This window comes from Gymnogyps californianus, chromosome 4, assembly GCF_018139145.2.
Source record: "Gymnogyps californianus isolate 813 chromosome 4, ASM1813914v2, whole genome shotgun sequence".
In the NCBI taxonomy this organism is placed as follows: Eukaryota; Metazoa; Chordata; class Aves; order Accipitriformes; family Cathartidae; genus Gymnogyps; species Gymnogyps californianus.
Window position 1 is genome coordinate 68990821 of NC_059474.1, and position 19072 is coordinate 69009892.

Below are 19072 nucleotides of genomic sequence, written 5' to 3' on the forward strand. Positions count from 1 at the left end.
GCCGCCGCTGCCCTTTGATCCCGGCGTTAGTGTTAGTTAGGGGCCGGGAGGCGCGCGGGGCGCAGCCCTCGGCACCGCCGCGCTAGCCCTCGCCCCGGCACGGCGCCCGGCGCCCGCTCGCCCGCCGGGAGCACATCCCCGGCCGCTGAGGGATACTGCGACCGGGGACAAGCCAGGTGCACGACCGGGGAGGGGGGGGTGGGGGGGGTGGGGGGAGAGGAAAAAGAAAAGAGAGAGGGGGAGAGGGAGCCCTTCGCGGTGGCTCCGGGAAAACCGGCTTCAGCCCCCTTTCCCCCGGCGAAGAGGGAAAACCCGCCCCGGTTAGCAGCTCCCCCGGGGGCCCCGGCTTTGTGCCTGTCTGTGCCCCCCTCTCCCGGTCTTATTTGATCTCCCGTTAAACCAAGGAGGAGAATGTGAAAAAAGGGGGAAAATGCCCAGGAGGAAGCAGGAGCAGCCCAAGCGCCTCTCTTCACGTAAGTGCCCCCTCTTTTTGCCATTTTCTCCTTCCTCCTCTCCCCGTCTCCTTCCCCTCTGCAGCCGCCTCCGTCGTTTCGTGCATTAGTTTAGGGTTACAGAGGTGAAACTGACAAAGACACAGCCTGGGTTATTCCTCTTTTAGGTCTGAGCTAAGGCAGCCATGTTGGTGATGAACAGCCTTGTGCCCTTTTAATTTTTCCTCTCTCTCTCCTTTCCCCCCTTCTTTCTTCGCGTCTCTCGCCCTTTCCTCCCTCTCCCTCCCCTCGCCCGTGATTGTGCATTTGTGCTGGGGGGAGGGGGGGGCGGTGTGGGTTTCTCTTTGGGGCCAGAGGGAGGGGGGGGTCTGTTTTATTGGGGTGGGGAGGGGGGCTAGCACCGGAGGGGAGGGCGGCGAGAGGGGAAGCGGCTGCTGGCGTCTTGTGCGGAACCAGCCGAGAGGTCCGTCCCCGGCTAAAGGTTGCGGCGGGGCTGGGCGGCCCGGGAGCGGGGGGAGGCGGGCAGCGGCCGCGGAGGGGGCTGACGGCGGCGGCGGCGGCACCCCACACCGACCCCACGGCCACCCCGTAGGGGGCCGGGGCCGCCGGTAGCGGCGGCGGCGGGGGAGGGGGGCGGCGGGGAGGCAGACCGTGGCAGGCGAGGTCCCTGCAGAGCAGGGAGAGGCGGCGGCGGCGGGCTCCGGGCTCCTCCTGGCCGCAGTGAAATGAAGGGTCAGGCGAGCCAGGCGAGACTCGGGCTTCGGCGGCGCTGCCCCAGACGAGAGCAGCAGAGCACAGGGCTAAAGTGCATCCCGATCCTCCGCCTGCGGGCACCCCGTGCGCACACACACACACACGCACATACATCCCCTGACACAGCTCACCCTGCCCTGCTCCTTCTCGCTCCCTCCCCCCTCGCCGCCTATTTTCTCCCCTCTTTGCAAAACAGTTAACTTTTCTCCCGCCTGCTCTCCCCCCTCTCCTTGTATTAAGCGCTCGGCAGCTATTGAGAGGGAGGCGGAGGGGAGGGGAAGGAGCCTAAAAATACCCTGCCCCTGCTTGGCCCCAGGGTTGGTTTAAGGAGAGCGGGGGGTGGATGGAGGGGTCGGTTGTCTGTCTCCGGCACATCTGCTCGGAGCGTGCCTGCAGCCCCTCCGCGCCGGGCTCGGGGCAGGGCGAGAGATGAGGTGCCGGAGCCGGGCTCGGTCACCGGGAGTTCACCGGCGCGACCCCGGCTCCTGCTCCTGCCCGGGGGGGCGCCGCTGCGGGCGGAGCGTGGCCCGTTCCCCCCACCCCTCCACTATGCGGGCCAAAGGGCTGGGGCAGCGCTCCCCCCGCCCTTCCAGCACCGGCAGACGGGCCGGGGCTGGGGGTGTCGGCGCTGGGGGTGGCGGGATGGGGGGGGGGCGGGCGGCACTTGCAGCCCCGCGAATATTTCTCGCTCCTTTTCCTTCCCGCCGGCGTCGAGTCAAGGGCCTGAGTTGCGGTGGGGTTTGCTTGGGGGGTTTTTGGTGGTTTGTTTTTTTTCTTTTCTCCCTTCCCCTCCTCTCGCCGTTTGCCCCCGCGCAGCCCTTTCGCGGTCCGCCCGCTAGAGGAGCCGAGCCGGCAGCCCCGGCGCTAATTCCCCGCGCAGAGCGCCGGGGCCGGGGCGGCTGGCACGGGGGAGGCGGCGGGAGCGCGGCGCCCGCCTCTGCAGCGCCCCGGCCCCGGCGCGGCGGGCGGGGGCAGGGGCCAAGCCCGGGCGCGCAGGGCCTTGCGTGGCCGTGGAGGGGCGTTTCGGGGGGGGGGGAGGGGGCGGCGAGCGCCGCCGCCCCGGTTTGGCAGAAGCCGTGCGGGAGCGGGGAGGCGAAAAGGGGCTCTCGGGGCGGGAGGCGGCGGCGGGGCGGGCGCTGCGGCTGGGCCGGCGGCTGACCTTGCCCTCGCCCCCGCCCCGGTGCGGCTGCCCTCCGCCTGCCTCTCGGGCTGACATCAAACCTGGGCTCCATTTTAGCTCGCTCGGGCGTGCCGCTCCCGTGAGCGGCGGCGGGGGCTCGGCTCCGGCGCCGGGCTCTCGTCTGCCCCTGCCTCCGGGTTGCGGCTGAGGCTCCCCTCGGCCCCGACCTCCTGACCGCCCGCGCCAGGGGAAGTCACGGCTTTTTCTGGGCCGAGGAACAATTGCCTTCATTGTGCAAATCGAGTTGTGCGTGTGTTATTTATTTGTTTTTATTTGTTTTTTTTTTTTTTTTTAAATGCACGGCCTAATTTGCAGTTCTTTCGGATTAATTTTTTAGTTCAATTCGTGGGAGTTTTTTTCCTGATGTGTGAAACACGCACATGCTGTATGTCCCACACGAATGCTACTTTTTAATGGGAGTTATTTATTTTAATTTCTTTTACAACTAGATTACACTGGGCCAAAAGCTATTATTTGACAATAATAATATGTTGGATAATTCAGGAAGAATTGCAGGAATACTGTTCTAGCCTGCAGTCCTGCAGATTCAGAAAATGCCTTGGAATCCATTGCATTCAGTGTGCAAATGCTATAAATAGTGATTTATTTTTTTTTTAGCAGCATGTTGCTTTAATGGGTACTCAGTGTAAAATACATTTTTATTCTACAATTCCTGCTGGTTTTAGCAATACATTTCTTAGAGGAACAGTGTGCGTATTTCGTTTTGAAGTATTAATGATGGCAGAAGAATGTGAAGTGCACCATGCACATCTAGCAGGAAGATGGCTAATACTGTATTCAACCTTAACTCTGCCCCGTTGTGGATATTACCCTATGATTCAGTCCTAAGTTATGTTACAGGTTGCTGCTGGTGCACACATGCTCTCCAGTACACCTAAATGATGTAGCGTCTTACTGAACCCCTCTGTGATATTTTGGATTCTGTTGCAATTGTTTGGGAAATAAATAGTAAGATGTTGATACACAGACTAATTTACCAGTGTTACAATGTAACTGAGCAAATGTAACAGTCTGGCAAGTCGTGTGGACTCTAGTATAGCTTAGGTAGGAAGCTGTGTTCTCAGGATCTCTAGGCCTTACTTAATTTCTTCCAAATTGTTACATACCCTGAAATGCACCTGAAGAACGCTGTCACAATCCTTGAAGTGACAGTATGCAGCTGCTGCTGACCAGGACCCTGATTTTATACTTCTGTCCATTGACTTCATTGGACAGCCCTCGTGTAAATTTAGAGGCAATTTCACAAGAGAAGACTGCACTGCCAAAACGCGTGCTGTGATGAAGAAGTTGTCTGTACGAGAGTTTGCTAGAGATGTATCAGGCTGTTGCAACAATTTAATTTAGTTTCAAGGGAGTTGCTAGATACTGAGGCTTCAGTGCTTGAAGGAAAAAAAAAAGGATTGATATTATTAGATGCAATAATACTGTGTTTTGGTGGCATCTGCTTAAAAGGGCAGAGTTAAGGTTGAGCTTTCAGTCATTGGAGTTGTTTACAACATAATTTAGTTTGGAAGGGTCTTTTGGAGGTCGTCTGGCCTAGCCCCCTGCTCAAAGCAGGATGAACCTCAGGGGTTCAATCAGGTGGATGGGCCCTTTGAGACTCTGATATTAATGTGTATTTTAAGTGGAGCTTCTGTGTGTAAAGAAGTCAGGTTTTGGGAACTGTTTAGTCACAGATGCCAGCAGAATGTCTTCACTCGCACTCTGTGAAATACAAGAGAAAGTGCATCCTTTTTAATTTAAGATACAAGTGAAGGAGGAAAGGACTTTAGGAGTTCCTGGATAGACAATGGCTCATTCATACCCAAACTAAATACTATGGCAGTGTAGACTCAGTTTACAATGACAGACTTAGGTCCATAAGTTAGAAATTTGTCCAGTGCATGTGTGTCTTATGATTACTTTTGGATGTGACTAACTCAGACAAGTCAAGTCAATTCATTTTCACTGGAATGTTTAAATGAATTTTGCTCATTCCTTAGTGTGTGTGTGTGTGTGTGTCTATTAGGGGGTTTTTTCCCCTTTAGCTACTTCAGCACTTAGATATTTTTTTCTCATCTATTCAGTCAGCATCAGAATCTTTAAAAATGTATGTATAAATACAATTTTACTCTGTGTTTCTTCTCCTTGTTGCCTTACTTTCCATTCTACCTCAACTATTATTTTCTTTTCTGAGAATTCCTGGAAGTCTCTTTCCTCTGAACTGCACAAAGGTGACTTGGAAGAGTTCAGCCTGAAAAGTAAAAGTTTTGGGAAATTTTGAGGCACTCGAGCAAAAGTTTAAGATCTAGACCACTACATTGCCTTAAGTGTAGCAATCGATACTCCTTGGGGTTTGGTTCTGTCTCAGAGGCTTGTAAGCAATGCAGTTGTGAATGAATGCCACAATACCATTTATACAAAGCTTGTATTTGTTATAGAGTATCAGGCAGAATTAGATGCTACATTGAGAAGTTTGAACTACTGCTTCTTTCTGAAGAATGTGTATAACGTAGGACAAACTGCAATGGTATTTTCTGTTGGATTTATTTTGTTAAAGAAGGAGATGCAGAATTGATACAATATCAGTTTCAATATCAAAAGCTAGATATGTGATAAAGAGGGGATATAACTCTTCTTGCTTTCATGGTCAGGTATAGTGTTAGATATTCCAGATACTGTGTTGAAGTGTTCAGCTGTTTCTATACAGTAAAAAACTCTTAAACTCTGTGAAGCTTTTTATTACATTGTTTTTTATTGCTGGATTATATCATCACAGTGTAAAGAAAGTACTGTCAAACAAGTAAATTAACAGTGATTTAGAGCTTCCTTTTTTATTTCTGCAGCTTGCTTCATTTGATTCTTTCTGATAGCAAGAGAGGATGTGTTGGATGGGTTTTTCAAAAGACTTCTCAATGTCAGAAAAGCCTTTACTATCATTCGGCATTTGCGAGTTGCCTCCAAGACAAAAGGCTTTTGCCAGGAACAGGAATCTTTCTCTTTTAATAGCGTTTATTACCTTACTAGCAGACATTGCATGTACAAGGGGAAGCTTTTAACATATTTTCTATTTACTATTTTTAACCTCTTACCGCTGCAGGGATCATGATATAGCTCATTGTCGACAAGAGGATCCATGTAGGGAAAATTATTATTCTTGGTATGATTAGGTTAATAATTTCATTGCTATCATCATGGTTGTCCTGGTGGTACTGTAATGCACCTCTCAAATGAACAGCAGCCTTTTGGTGGATGGAGTAGCATCCACATTACTCCACCTGAAAACACTGTTCTTATTTTGTCCATCTTGTGATAGCATAGTCATCAGAGACTTTTCAGAAATACCTTCTCCCTTTATGGGGATTCTTTCTGACATGTAAAGTCTCTGTCTCTTTAAATATGTATGCTTTTTTTTTTTGCATTATACAAACTAAGTCACTTGTATAAAATCATTCAATGATCAATGTCTAAAGCCATTCAATGGTAGACTATGTTTTAGTGTTGTCTGATAGTACAAAATATGAATAAATCACACTGGAGGATAAATTGGACTACCAAAGAGTCAGCGTTGTGCTCATTAAGTTATTTAAGTCTTTAGGATCTTATGAATTAGATTTTAGAGGGGGCAGGGGTGCAAAAGATTATAGAACAAAACCACAAACTTTTTAGTTGGCCAAACAGGAAAACCTGCAGGTAGAGTAGTGGAATGGTAAATGTAAGAACATGCAGACAGAATGCATTTTTACTTTTAAATTTTAAAACGGGTGAAGAAAGAGTATGACTTAATCTTTGTAACAGAGTGATTGTTGTCTTTTTCACATGTAAGAAGGCAGGAGTAGGAGGAATTAAGTTTAGAAAAAAAAGCAGAAGAAGAAGAGCCAGGAGGAGCTGGCTGTTCAAAGTGAAGTATTAGTAATTTCCTATAATTTAATCAGACCAGATCCCAGAGCAAGATAATGAGAGCATGACCTACAAAAAAGGACTTTTTGGAAGTTAAAAGGGTTTCTAACATGAAGCTTCACAAGGCATGTGATTTGTCATGAAGCACCATATAGAGAACTTCTTTTCTTTCACATTGCAAAGAAATCATAATATAGACATTAGTTCAGATGGTTAGGGAGAACTAATATGGCTTATGCCTGGAATCCTTTTACTGTTACAGCTGTTAAACTACTCCAAAGTCATGCCTGAAGAGTGTATCTTCTAAATAATATTTTGTCCTGGTTTCTAGTGTACCATATTTTGTTGCCTAGTTTGCCATTCATGGTACATGATTTGTATCATTTAGGTTTACGCATACAAAACCCTTCAGGATGTATGGAGGCTGAAGTATTGTGTGTTTTACAAAAATAATAGTATGCAAAAAATCTGGACTACAAAGTAGCTAGCAGTATGTAATAGAATCCAGTTTTCAAGGGGGTGGGGGGGAATTCTCTTCCTCTCTCTTTCAGCCCCCCAAAGTAAAACTTTTTATTTTTACTCCACTTTAAAAAAATGTGTTCTGTGAAGAATGATAAATCATATGGGCTGATATGGGCATGAAGAATAATAAATTATATTGGGCTGAAGGAGAAAAAAATCCCTCAAGAAGGTGGATAATACCCCTTTCCCCAAGGATTTTTTTTTTTTTAATGTAGTTAAATAATAAAACTCAGACTTGATCCATACTTCAGTTGAAAGTATATATGCTGCAGGGTACAGTCAGCATTGGTTCTGCACATACACACTGCATTGTCGCTACTTTAATGCAGCGTTCAGCAACATGTATCCATAAGGTCACATGAGACCTTATATTTTATTTTTTCTTTTTTACAGGCTAACTTAGGGTCACAATTATGGAAGCATTATGCTCCCAAAGACAATTTCTCTCTTTCTCACGTACCTTCAGTAGCATTTACAGGCTGGTATCCTCTTTGGTCTGGACTCCAAATATTTTGAATGCTCAGTCTGACCCTGTCAGCTTAGTAGTTAGCTCTATTCCTTAAAGTTTGTCCTGCCTTTCAAGGGATTTCCTGCTTGTGGTGTAATTACACTGAGTAGTGGAATCCCAAGTTAAGCCTAACACTAAGACAAGCCTGTTCTGTTTTGCAGGTTAAGAATTCACACAGAGTCCAAGTTCAATTAATTTGGAATCATGAAAGACTTATGGGGGATTTTTTTTTAGAAACATGCAGTAAGGAGAGAAAAACTGGGCTGCATAAATAGTCCTTTCCCTTGTTCTTTTCGGTACTTAGGCGGTAGGAATGGAAGCTGGGGGGAAAGAATGACTAGTGCTGATAGTACAGTAGACCAAGAGAGAGAAGTTTTTATGCAAGACTGATGATTTAGCCGCTGTTTAGAATAAATTGCGTTAAAAATGAAAGGGTTACTGAGTGGTAGTGGTCTTGTAATGAATGGTTTAATCAGCAGTTGCAGAAAGTGAAATTAGGTTCCAAATATCTGCACTGTTTTGTTTCTTTTATTTGGGACGCTTTCTCACTAGCATAGAAATAAAATTTTTGAAGCAACTCAAAGCAAGCTACTGTCATTATCCCTTTGAATTCTGCGTGGTCCTACCCCTAGGGATTCCCTTCCTCAAGAAGGTTTTATAGCTCTGCTGACCCTCATCTGGGGTTTGCTGCTTGGATGTGTTTTTCCTCTATTGCAGAGCTTTCTGTGCAGGTACAAAGAATTCTTCCCTTCGTGGTCTTCAATTAGGAGGATAGAAGTTTTATCTGAAAGTTTCTGTAAGGGAGAAGATTTGGCACAAGCTTACTTTAAAATTACAACTTCCTATTTTAAGTGAATGTTTTGGACATGTCCTGGATCTTGGTGCCTGTTAGAGTTTGTAATATGCTTTATCAGGGCAAAAATGAGAATTCTGGTGAATTCTTAAAAGTAAATGGCAAGTAGCTTTTAATGACTTTTTCTAAAAGAATTGATGGCTTTTAACAAGTGTGTATTAAGCTTAATGAGTGATCCCCATGTGTGACTTTATTAATGAACACAAATTCTTTGCAAGCTACTTCTAGACTTCACTTCAACTTGTGTAGTAGTACAAATAATTACTCATCTAAAAAAAAATAAAAAATTAAAATAGAACAGATCTTCCACAGCTAGATGATCATTCAGTGAAAAGTAGGTGAGGAACAGAGAGGGTGTCAGGCAAGTGGATTTAGATGGCAGCTGGTGGCGTAGCTGTTTGTGTTTGCTTGCTTTCCTGAAGCACAGCCAGAGTCTCTCCCCTTATAGACCACTGTGCCAAATCTAGACCTGGCAACTAGTGACTGAGGAATTTCTTTATCTGTGTTTGGAGCAGAACTTCCCCTTATCTACCTCTGTATTTCTAGCACTTTGAGCCCATGAAGAGCCCTTCTCAGGCACCAGTGTAAGCATAACAGCCTAGAGCTGCTCTAATTTCTGCTGCCCCCAGGCTCTCACCCTGCTCCTTGTTCTGGAAAGGAAGAGCTGACATAATCCTTTTGTCAATTCTGCGTTGCCAAAGGGAGTTCTTTGCACAGCGAATAACTCTGAAGGGGGCTCTTCTGCCCACCTTGAGGTACTTTTACATTGCCCATAAGGTCTAAATAGACTTCACCATAATTGTTTATATTGTCTTCCTGCACAGTGCTATGCCACATTGAGATAACAAAGCAAGCTCTAAATAAGCTACCTTGTGTACAGGAGGCAGTTATCACAGCAGTCTACCCAGGTTAATTCAGCTATAATACTTGTGAGTATACTCAGGCTGGCTCAGATATCACTACATAGCACTGCGTTATTTAGTATAGACATACTCTCATGAGAATCAGAGTTGTTGTCTTTGAAGGCATTTACTGGCCTGCATAAAAAGTGTTGGTAAAGCCCACAGAGTTTTCAGCGAAGAAATGCACTTTGAAAAAATAAAATCAAATCCCACTGCTATTGGCACACTTGTTTGTTTGTTCAGCAGAAAAGCCAGCAATGGAATGGACATGAACATGAAACTTCCCCTTCGCTTCTAGCTATTCCTCTGCATCTGAATTTTAGGTGGATTTTTAGGCAGAATGCAGAAATGGGTTGCTGCCATTTATGCTGTGTCTGTGCCCTAAGTAGCCATAGCATTAGTTTCTTGTACCAGGAGCTTGGCACAGAATCCTAAATCTCTTTAAAATAAGGTTTGAGGAATGTCCACTTTTTCTTCAGTGCATGCACGTTAATTATGTGACCTCTGACTTTTCTTAAGGTTGAAAGCTGAGGTAGTGCCTTAAACAGTGCATCTAGGAGTGAGGAGTGCCTATTCCACATGGAAAGATCTGCTTCTGTGTGTTAGCCTACCACTATGAGTAGCTTCCTAATCCTCTCGTATTTGGCTTTGCTTGTTAACCCCAAGCAATCCTCTCAGGGACAGAGAAAGCAGCTGTCTTTGGTAGCAAACACAGCACGACAAAACAAACACTTCTTGAAGCTTCCCTTAGATACGTTACCATAATATCATACTTGTGGGAGGAACTAGAAACACAGAGAATATAATTTACCATGTTTTAATCTGACTTTGGGAGAGAGGAAAAAATTAAATTATAGGGGAACTAGATTCCTGTGACATTTACAGGAAGGAATAATTTCAGTATCTAAAACCTAAACCTTTTGTTTCTGAACCAGTCAGAAAGCTAATGTGCATAAAGCACCTCAGGTGAGTAATGGGGCAGAGTAAAATGGTAGATCAGGAGCACATTATTTACCAAAAATAGAGCAGGAGAAGCTGCATATAGCAAAAATAAACAGAAACTAGTCAAAAACAAAGGAGATCTTTGTTAGAGCAAGTATGCTGGCCTGATGTCACCTGCTATGCTTGAATATTGTCGTGCATACGGTTTGTGATCTCCTCCCTTCACTTTGTGACCCCTTGATAGAGGTTGTAAACACAATAGGGATAATTAAAGGCATTGCAGCAGCTTGATCTGAGGCTTCCCATGTTTTGTTTACTGCAGCCTACGTATTAAGGTGACGTAGGGGTTTCTAGTTGGTTTTGTTGTTTCTTTTACTTTATTGATTACTGGAACAACCTTCATAAATGTGTTTTAAAGCAACAATTCCGTATATTTTTAAAGTATTTTTCTAAGAGTCAATGTTTTGAGTGGATAGTGTGGGGGTTTCTCTTTCTGTATTTTAATAAAAGGGAAAGAAAGTTCACAGTATTTGCTGTCACTACCTTTCCAACTTCAATATTTACAATAATTTAAGATGACTTCACTGAGTTCCACTTAACATTTAAAGTAGGACTGAGTGTTTATTATCAGCAATGGGCCAGCTTTGCAGCCTTCCTCTGATCTCTCTTGTGCTGCTAGAGTGATGCAAATGTTATGGAAGTTGCCTTGGCCTTCCTCGATGGGGTTCTCATTGCATGGGGATGTTCCTAGGGGGGAAATAATACTGTTGTTCTATAGATCTTCATATCATTGCAACTTAGAATAGACTGTGGGTCAGAGATGAAGCCGCAGCTGGAATGCACTCAGATCTACTTATTGCTGGTTAACAGCCATTTCCAGCTGCTGTTGATGAGCCAGTCTCCAGGCTGAGTCTAGGTTAGAAAACACAAAGGAGAATCGGAGAGCTGTAAAGGTTCATGCTGTGTTCCTCCTTTGCCAAATACATGTCACACAGGAGAGAACCTGGCCCTATGCATAAACTGAACAGGAGTGTCTGGATTATTGAATACATAGCGGTAGCGATTCTTCCGAATTGAGTGGAATGAATTGCTTTTGCCAGAATGCCACTGGGGCTGTTGGGAAGTTAAGATGTCTTATTTGTGCTCAGAGAAGGAAATAATGAGCTGACCAAAAAAGTCAAAGTAAGCATAGGTCAGAATGTACAACAGTACATCATATCATCAAGGCAGGCAAATGCAACCACTTCTTTGACAGTTTTTCAAACTCCAGTATGTACTTTATATGAAGAGCAGCCAGCCAGCCTCCTGCAGCAATAAAGAGACAGAGAGGGAGGCTGTGTTGTTCTTCCTTCCTTAGAAGCTAGCTGGGTTAACTTTGTGCTCAGGAGATGAAAACCTCCCTTTGGCAAGCAAGAATTTTTCTCTTGCTGTTTTACTGGTGCTGTAAGTTGTAACTGTGTTCCTTGGAACGGTTTTTGGGTCCAAGAGTTCTAGACTGCAATGACAGAGTGTTGGGGTTGTATGATATTTGTGGGGATGTTTGGAGGCTCAGCAGGACAGTTTACAGACGTGAAATCTCCAGCTTTTTTGAGTTCTTCTTTTTTCTTTTTTCCTGTGGCTCAACAGCAAGTTCTCTTCAGAGATTCTTCACACCTATTGGGAGAGCTTCACAGACAGCTTTTTTTTCAGCTTTAATCCTTATGTAGCACTACTACACTGACGAGGATTAGTTTTCTTCCTTTTTCTCCAAAACCACTTGTGATATAATCACTGCTTTTATCACTGATAATTCTTCTCTTTTTTCACCCTTTACCAGTCAATATTTATGGTAAGTTTTCTAGACCAGCTGGAGAAGATTGGAAAGGTAGGAAAGTAGAGAAATATCCATTTTTCATTTTGATAATATCACTACTTTATCAGTGTCACTGCCTGAAGACTACTGGCAGTTTCAGAAGTTAATAGAATAAGAAGTTGTTTGGAACTGGTTCAAGAGAAGACACAGCATGCCTTTAATCCCTTGGATAGAAGAGGAAAAGTGAAGGTTGCCATTTGTATTATCCCTGGCATTGTTGGCCTGGCTTGGGAAATTAGAGCCAGTAGTCATGGAGAAAGCAGATCAGAAATACCATATTCTTCTGTAGGACTTCTGATTACTCTTTCACCTGAGTGTCTCCTGGACTTCTTTTTTCTACAGTAGTGATTAGACATCAGAAAGTGCTCTCAAGGATTACCTTGTGCGTGAGAGACAAGGAAATATTGTTTCCTTCTCCTTTGTTGTATTTGTGTAGTGCATAGGAGTACAAGCCAGGGAGTCAGCTGGCTGTCCTAGGCACGTGTGACCCAACAAAAAGATAGTTTCAGCCTGAAAGAGAGCTTGTATTCTAAATTAGATGTCCTGTAGGAAAGATGCATTTGGCAGTTTCTCAGGGAAATCAAAGTAACAATGGTTGAGGTTATGCATCTGTATAGCAGTTGTCCCTTGGAGGAACAGAGGTAAGTGGGAAAAAAGATGGAAAACATGCTCCTTGAAATGACTAGATATGTTCTGGATGTTGCTGTATGTTTTTACAGTGCTGCTGAAACCTTCTAAAGAGCTTTCCTCAAGTATTGAAGCTATGCTGTGCTTACATTAGTCTGTCCCTGTACAAACCCTGGTGGGAGTTCTCCGCTTCTCAATTCCAAAATTTGACTATGCCTTTGAAGAGATACAGGAAACAAGATCTGTTGCACAGTCCTTTGTATTTTATAACTTCTGTGTGTAGAGGAAGAAGGATGATATATCATTATCCTTTTGGTTTCAGCTTCTGTGTCATTAGTCAGATATTTTCTCTTCTTCTTTTCTGGAAATCTCTTGCTATTACCAGTGAGAAAGGAAGTATGGAAAGGGAAATTTTACCTGATATTATGCGCATCTACCTTGGCATAGATTTGATATTCCATTTTGAGCCTAAACCAGTTTACCGGCAAGGACAATGGCCTTCTGTGGTTTACCCATACTCTCCTGGCACCTGCAAGAAATGGACTGTTCTTTAGATTCCCACCAGGGGCACTAAAGCGTCTCTACCTTGAGGATGAAGTCAATAACTGTGGTGCTTCAGTAGTATTTGCTCGTCTTTACCTTCCTCTGTATGTTAATGATTTCTTCCTGTTTTAGAGGGGCCTGAGGAGGAAGGTGGTTTGGACTTAATAGGAGGAGGGGAGACTGGGAACTTCATGCCCTGTGTATATGCTCAGCCATGCAGGGGGTATCGATAGAGAGACAGTAGGTGCTCTTGCTGTGGCATTCAGGTGGGCTGAGGGAGCACTGAGGGTCGTGCACATAACAAGAGTAAACATGGAGACAGCGACCTCGAATAATGACAGCAAGGGAGCTTTATTTTCTGGAGCTATTGTTTTGGTGTTTAGAAACGTTTTTTAAATAAGCCTGTTGTAATCTTGTTTATAGTAATTAAGGATTTGCTAGTAATTTAAATAGTTGGTTTTGGCAATGTACAGATTGTCTTCTCATAGGTACTCGTAATGTAAGGATGAAAACATTTACACAAGAATAAAAGTCAAGGAAGCAGGTAATTGACTGATTTATCAACCTTAGCAGACAATTTTTTCTGATACATCGTGGTAGCTATGGTAAATTTACTCTGGATTGCTTAAGGGCATGATCCTATATGGTGTGTACAGCACATGAGGGCAACTCCTTGAAATGAATGGGTGAAGGAGCAGGTAATCAGCCAATGTGGTTTTGGTGCCTCCATTACCCTTTTGGTCAATGGTTTGTCCCCTAGGAAAGTTTGGAATTGCCCTGCACAGCGCGGCTCAGAGCATAGGTGATTTATGGCTTTTTCCTGGAGCTTTTAGATCAATTTTAGTGTTTCAGGTAATACGAGAACTTCTTGTAAACTGATTGCCGTTCCCAGGCCATAATGCTAAGTTGCAATTGTGATCAGGGAGTTATTTGTTTTCATTGCAAATTGTTTGTATGCAATGAAGTGGCATGTTTGAACACTTTTCTCACTTTAGTCAGCCCCTTTTGCCAGCTGAATTGACACTTGCAACTTCTCATCCGCTTCTTTTCCAACTGTAAGGGTGACTAAAATCATGTTGCTGTGGTGACCCTGTCAGTTTTAAATGACTAGCTGCACTAAAATGAGTTGCACGTATTGAGGGTAAATCAGTGTTACAATAATCTATAGCATAAACAGATCACTTTATTCTTGGCTGCTGTAAATTGTGAGGAACATGTGAGGATTCTTGTGTCTACTTTTTACTGTTGGGGTTGTGACTGTGCTGAGGCTTGCAGTGCATTTCAGGCAATGAAGATGCATTTTGTTGCCGTAAAGAGTTGAGACAGCTATCACTGCAGCCAGTTCTGGGGAGGCTGCAGGTCAGGTGCAGGCCTTAATTAAGATGAATTGTTAGCTGATGAAGGCATTGAGTAAGAGCAGGCAGTTTATAGATGTAGCTCAAAAACAGAGAACATAGGTATGCAAAATAGAGTGGACCACCAATTCTTTTTGTTACCAAATGAAATGAAGATAAGAAAGCAAAGCTTTCCTGCCTTTTTTGGCACCTAGATCATACAAAATGTGATATAAGAATCTGTACTATTCATGCTTAATGCCTTCAGTTTTGCTATGGAGGTTTCTTTTCTTGAGAAGTGCTCGCTACATAAAAGTGATACCATTAAGGGTGCTTCTCCCAATTTTCTTCTGGTGTTTGCCAAAGCCTTGTGGATAGCACTGACAGCCAAGAAGAATATAATCACTTTGAGATGCCTTGACCCATCCAGTCAGCAGACAGATCCTCTAAACCATGTCTTGTGCTTAGTCTTTGTCTTGGAGAGTGATCATTACAGCACCAAAAAGCATTGTAGGGTATGCAGAAAGAAATTCTGCTGGTCTTACTTGAGCTGTTCAAGGCAGAGGCTTACCTCTCTGAAAATGGATAAATTTCCTTTATTTCTGAGCCTTTTATTCCAGGTCATAGGTCAAGTTTTTGTCTAGTTCCATGATCATTCACATGTGCCCACCTCTTTTCTTGAAATCCATTGCATTTTAAGGGATGAAAGGTCTGAAGAACTGAGGTTGTTGTTCTGCTTTTTTCTTTTAGATGTCTTAATAATGTAGCATGATCTTTCCATTTTCTCAAGCAGAATTGTCCAAGTGAATGGATCTTGTCTTCCATAACACCTAAACAGAACTGTATGATGATAGATTGAGAGTACTGAGTTGCTTCATTGCTTGAGCTCATAGTGATTGTCTAGTCTGACCATGGTTTTCCTTCCTTCTATCTCTTTTTCTTTTGTAAGTCAGCCTGAGATCTTGTCAGAAAAAAAAAAAAAAAAAAATCTGTATCTTGATGTCTGCTACCTCAAATATACAATAGAAGACTATGACTTAGAATCAAACTACTACACAGCAAGTAGCCATTTGGAATTGAGTAACTGAGCCTCTGATTTGCAGCTAGACTATGTTTAAGATAAGGCAGTTTTGTGTTTCTGCTTAGAATTTCGTAATAGAGACACTAGTTCTGTGTTCCCTAAGCAACTTTTCAAAGAAGATTTCATTAATGACCTGCCAAAGGAATAAAATCTTTTCTCATTCATTGAGTTAATTGTCATTCAAGGATGGCTTTAAAATATTATGGATTCCTATATTGACCATTTGGCATTCATGTGATTATCTCCCACAATAATTTGATCTAGAGTGGAAACTAAGTTCCCTCATTTAGAGATCTTCTGGTTGTAGCCAGCTTTCCAAATTGTTTGCTGGAATTGTTTGGGCTTTCATTTCTAATGAAGGCCCATGGTGGGAAATCTTAAAATATTTCCCCTCCTTTATGAAGTAGGCTGAGATGATAGTTCTTGACTCTATATGCTAAGGATAATAGAAGTCTTGAGAATAATGTTTAACTCTTCTTATTTTCAAGGTGCCAGCATCCCTATTACCTTTTGGTATTTGATACTTTCTCACTGCAACAGCCTATTGCCATAGACATCTATCTAGAGCAAAACGAATGAACAAGCAAAGTGAATTTTGGCTAACTAGGAATAATTGTAAGGAGTTTTTAAACTTCCTTATAACTAAGAAAAGGTAGAATTTCTGATCACTATACTGAACTTAACATGCAAGTGAGCCCACAATGGTAAATATGCACTGATGTAAATGATACCCTACTACTCCATGCACAGGGAATCTCTCTGGGTAGACTTGCACACGGACCGCTTGAACCATCAAAGATTGTTAAAGCTGATTCCCATTTCAAATAGAGCTGTGGGAATAACAGTTGATCTCCCACATATTTAGTTTGTCCTCAAATTTATAATACTCTATCAGAGTCTTAATCTGATATCATAGCTGGTTTTAAAAGACCCAGGGAAGCCTGAAATTCCTGATAAGGGACTTGAATCTGGCTCAGAAGTTGCTGCCTAAAAAAGTGTTTGGTTTTATAGCAAATGGTTTATCATATTCTCTCTTTTCATCAGGCAAAAGAGGTGTATTCCTTTGATATGTTAATGTACAGACTTCAGGTTTTCAGTTGGCCATATTCCTTTAGTGTATAAATCACTGATCACTATCTTGTGCTTCATGAAAGGTGTGCCCAAACTCAACTATAGGTTATTACAGGATGTTCACGAGGGCCTGTGGAAGAAATTTTCAATAAGGCTGGCTGTGGCATTTTGTTCCATCTCCATAAAAGTGTTACAAGAAGAACATCAGTACCATAAAATATGTTTTGTAAGGAACATGATTTTCTATTGTTATACTGACACTTTATGTGTTTTATGAATCTGTTTTGGGGCTACTAGCGAGCCTTTGCAGCGTAAGCTGACTTCAGAAATATTTGTTTCTTCTGAAAACCTCAATCATAAAAATCAGCTGTCTTTGTCTACCTTCTCTCCAGGAGTTCTAGGTATTGGTCAAGTCAGCTGATGAAAGCTTCTTGTGTAGGATGCTCTTTTGTGGCATACTGCTTGAGAAATGGTCTTCAAAAATACTCCCCTCCTGTAAGGCCATGTGTGTTCTGTTTCTTGCACACACCTCAAGTACTTCAGCTCACTAAGCCTCAAATAGTGGCAAAATCCAGCTAGAGCAAAGTAATTCTAAAGTGTAGTGAGACAAAATATTATACATATATTATTATACACATATACTATATATATGTACATATACATAAGTAACATTGTTATGCATGTATATTACACTATAAGACATACTGCTCTGCCCACCTACTTTTCAGGGTTGCTGATTACTGGGCCTCACTGTTAAGATATTATTTCTAGGTCTTTAGGACTTTTCTTCTCCCAGGAAGACACTGCCAACCAATTCTAGAGAAGAGGTTTTTTTAATTAGTATCAGAAGAGTCTATGGTGGCCAACCCAGCTGCAGGTGTCCCAGATAAGGCTTCTAAAGCAGCCTGCATGATATTGACTGCTGTGGCCATCCTGACTGTAAGGGCCAGCTCTTCTCTGAGAGGTGTAGTACATTGTTGAGGTTTGGGATGGGAGGGAGAATCCTCTGGTGTTTTTCATTGACAAGACGCGATATGCTTTGCACCCCGAAAGACCTCAGGAGATAGGTGGCTCAGATTGTTGACTCCTTCTCCTGCTTCCCCATTCCTGCCTCCTTCGCATCAGTTTTGTTCTGATTTCTTGGCAGAGTGAGTAGTTTTCTGCCAGATTAGTAAGTTGAAATTGGCTCACCAAGCAGTCAAACAAACAACAGAGCAAAGGTGAGGGAGGGCACAGGACCACCACTTCTGTCAGTCTTGAGCTTTTGTCACCTTAACAGTGTCTTCTAACTGCACTCTAAGGCACTGCCTGTTCATTTGGTGCTTAAAATCTCTGAGTCCCAGTCGAAGCAACACTCCTCAAACACTGATCCCACAGCTGCTAACTATAACCTCCTGCCTAGAACAGAAGAATAGTTAATCTTTCTTGGAGGCAAGATGTCAAACATCTATCGTACTAGGAATTATCTTTTGAAGAACTTGTTTTGGGGGAGATCAGACTTGTCACTATAAGGTCCTATCTTGTGGTCTGTCAACAGCCCTGAGAACCTTCATCAAGTAGTGACAGCTCACCTCAGGAGAAACCATGTATTTCTGTCCTCTTCCATTGATACTTAGCTAGTAAAAGAAGGATCTTTCTGGCAGGTGATGAAACCCGCTTGACACATTTATTCTGGGGCTTGTGGCTGAAAATAAAAGGCTACTGTCTCTGTTTCCCGTCTACCACAAAGTTCTTCTCCTTTGAGGGAAAGGAAATAAAGGCAGTTTTATGTTGTCTGTGACAAGCTTTTTCAGTAATCCATCCTGCTTCCTTCTTCCTTGGAAGAGTCCATCACACCTGGATTCTGCCTTTGAGAGGAAACTGAGGTGCTGTACATGCGTTTTGACCTTCTGTGGTTGTCTAGCAGTTGGCAAACCTGAATGCATGGTACTTCTGCACATTCACAGTTGTTTGTGCATATGGGCAAAGCATCTTGAAGAGTTCCAGTTACTGCAAGGTAATTAACTTTCTCTAATCTTGTTTGCCTTGGAGGCCTTTTTTAAAAAAGCAGTACTAGAGAAATTGCTAGGTGAATATTCTGGGGTTTTCTTGTAAGTGGATTTTTTCAAAGTCACTTTAAGTTAGGGATAAAAGTAGAGGATATATGCCTTGTCTTTAAAAGCTGTGCCTTTCTTTTCCCCTCTCCTCCTTCCCTCCAGTTAGGAAAATCATTATTTTAGAAGATGTGGAGATGAAATACAGAGTCCTACCTAGGGCTTCTTTTCCTGTCTAATTGTGTGAGTATTTTCACACATCTTAAACACAGGGGAGAAGGACAGAACAGAAGAGCTATGGCTTTTTGGCAGTTCCTTCTTGCAGCTGTGCTGCTCTCTCTAGGTCAGCCTGCAGTAGAGAAATTTGGTTCAAGCACCAGCAACACTGCTAAACCGTTTTGTGATGAGGTCAAGAGTTGAATAATCATCCCGTTAATAAGTGAGTGAGCCAGAAATTCCATTCAAAGAGGACAGTGACTTCCTGTGCTGCTTACCTATTATAGGTCACAGAAATCATGA

At 43.4% G+C, this 19072-nt stretch overlaps 1 protein-coding gene across 1 annotated transcript in view; it reads left to right on the forward strand.

The window, feature by feature from the left end:
* Positions 1 to 388: 388 nt before the first annotated feature.
* The window catches only part of ZNF827 (zinc finger protein 827), a 111131-nt gene continuing 92447 nt past the window's right edge, over positions 389 to 19072 (forward strand). Inside the window, 1 exon segment of the mRNA XM_050896187.1 lies at positions 389 to 473. Coding sequence (XP_050752144.1) covers positions 431 to 473 — 43 coding nt within the window. The 5' untranslated portion in view covers positions 389 to 430.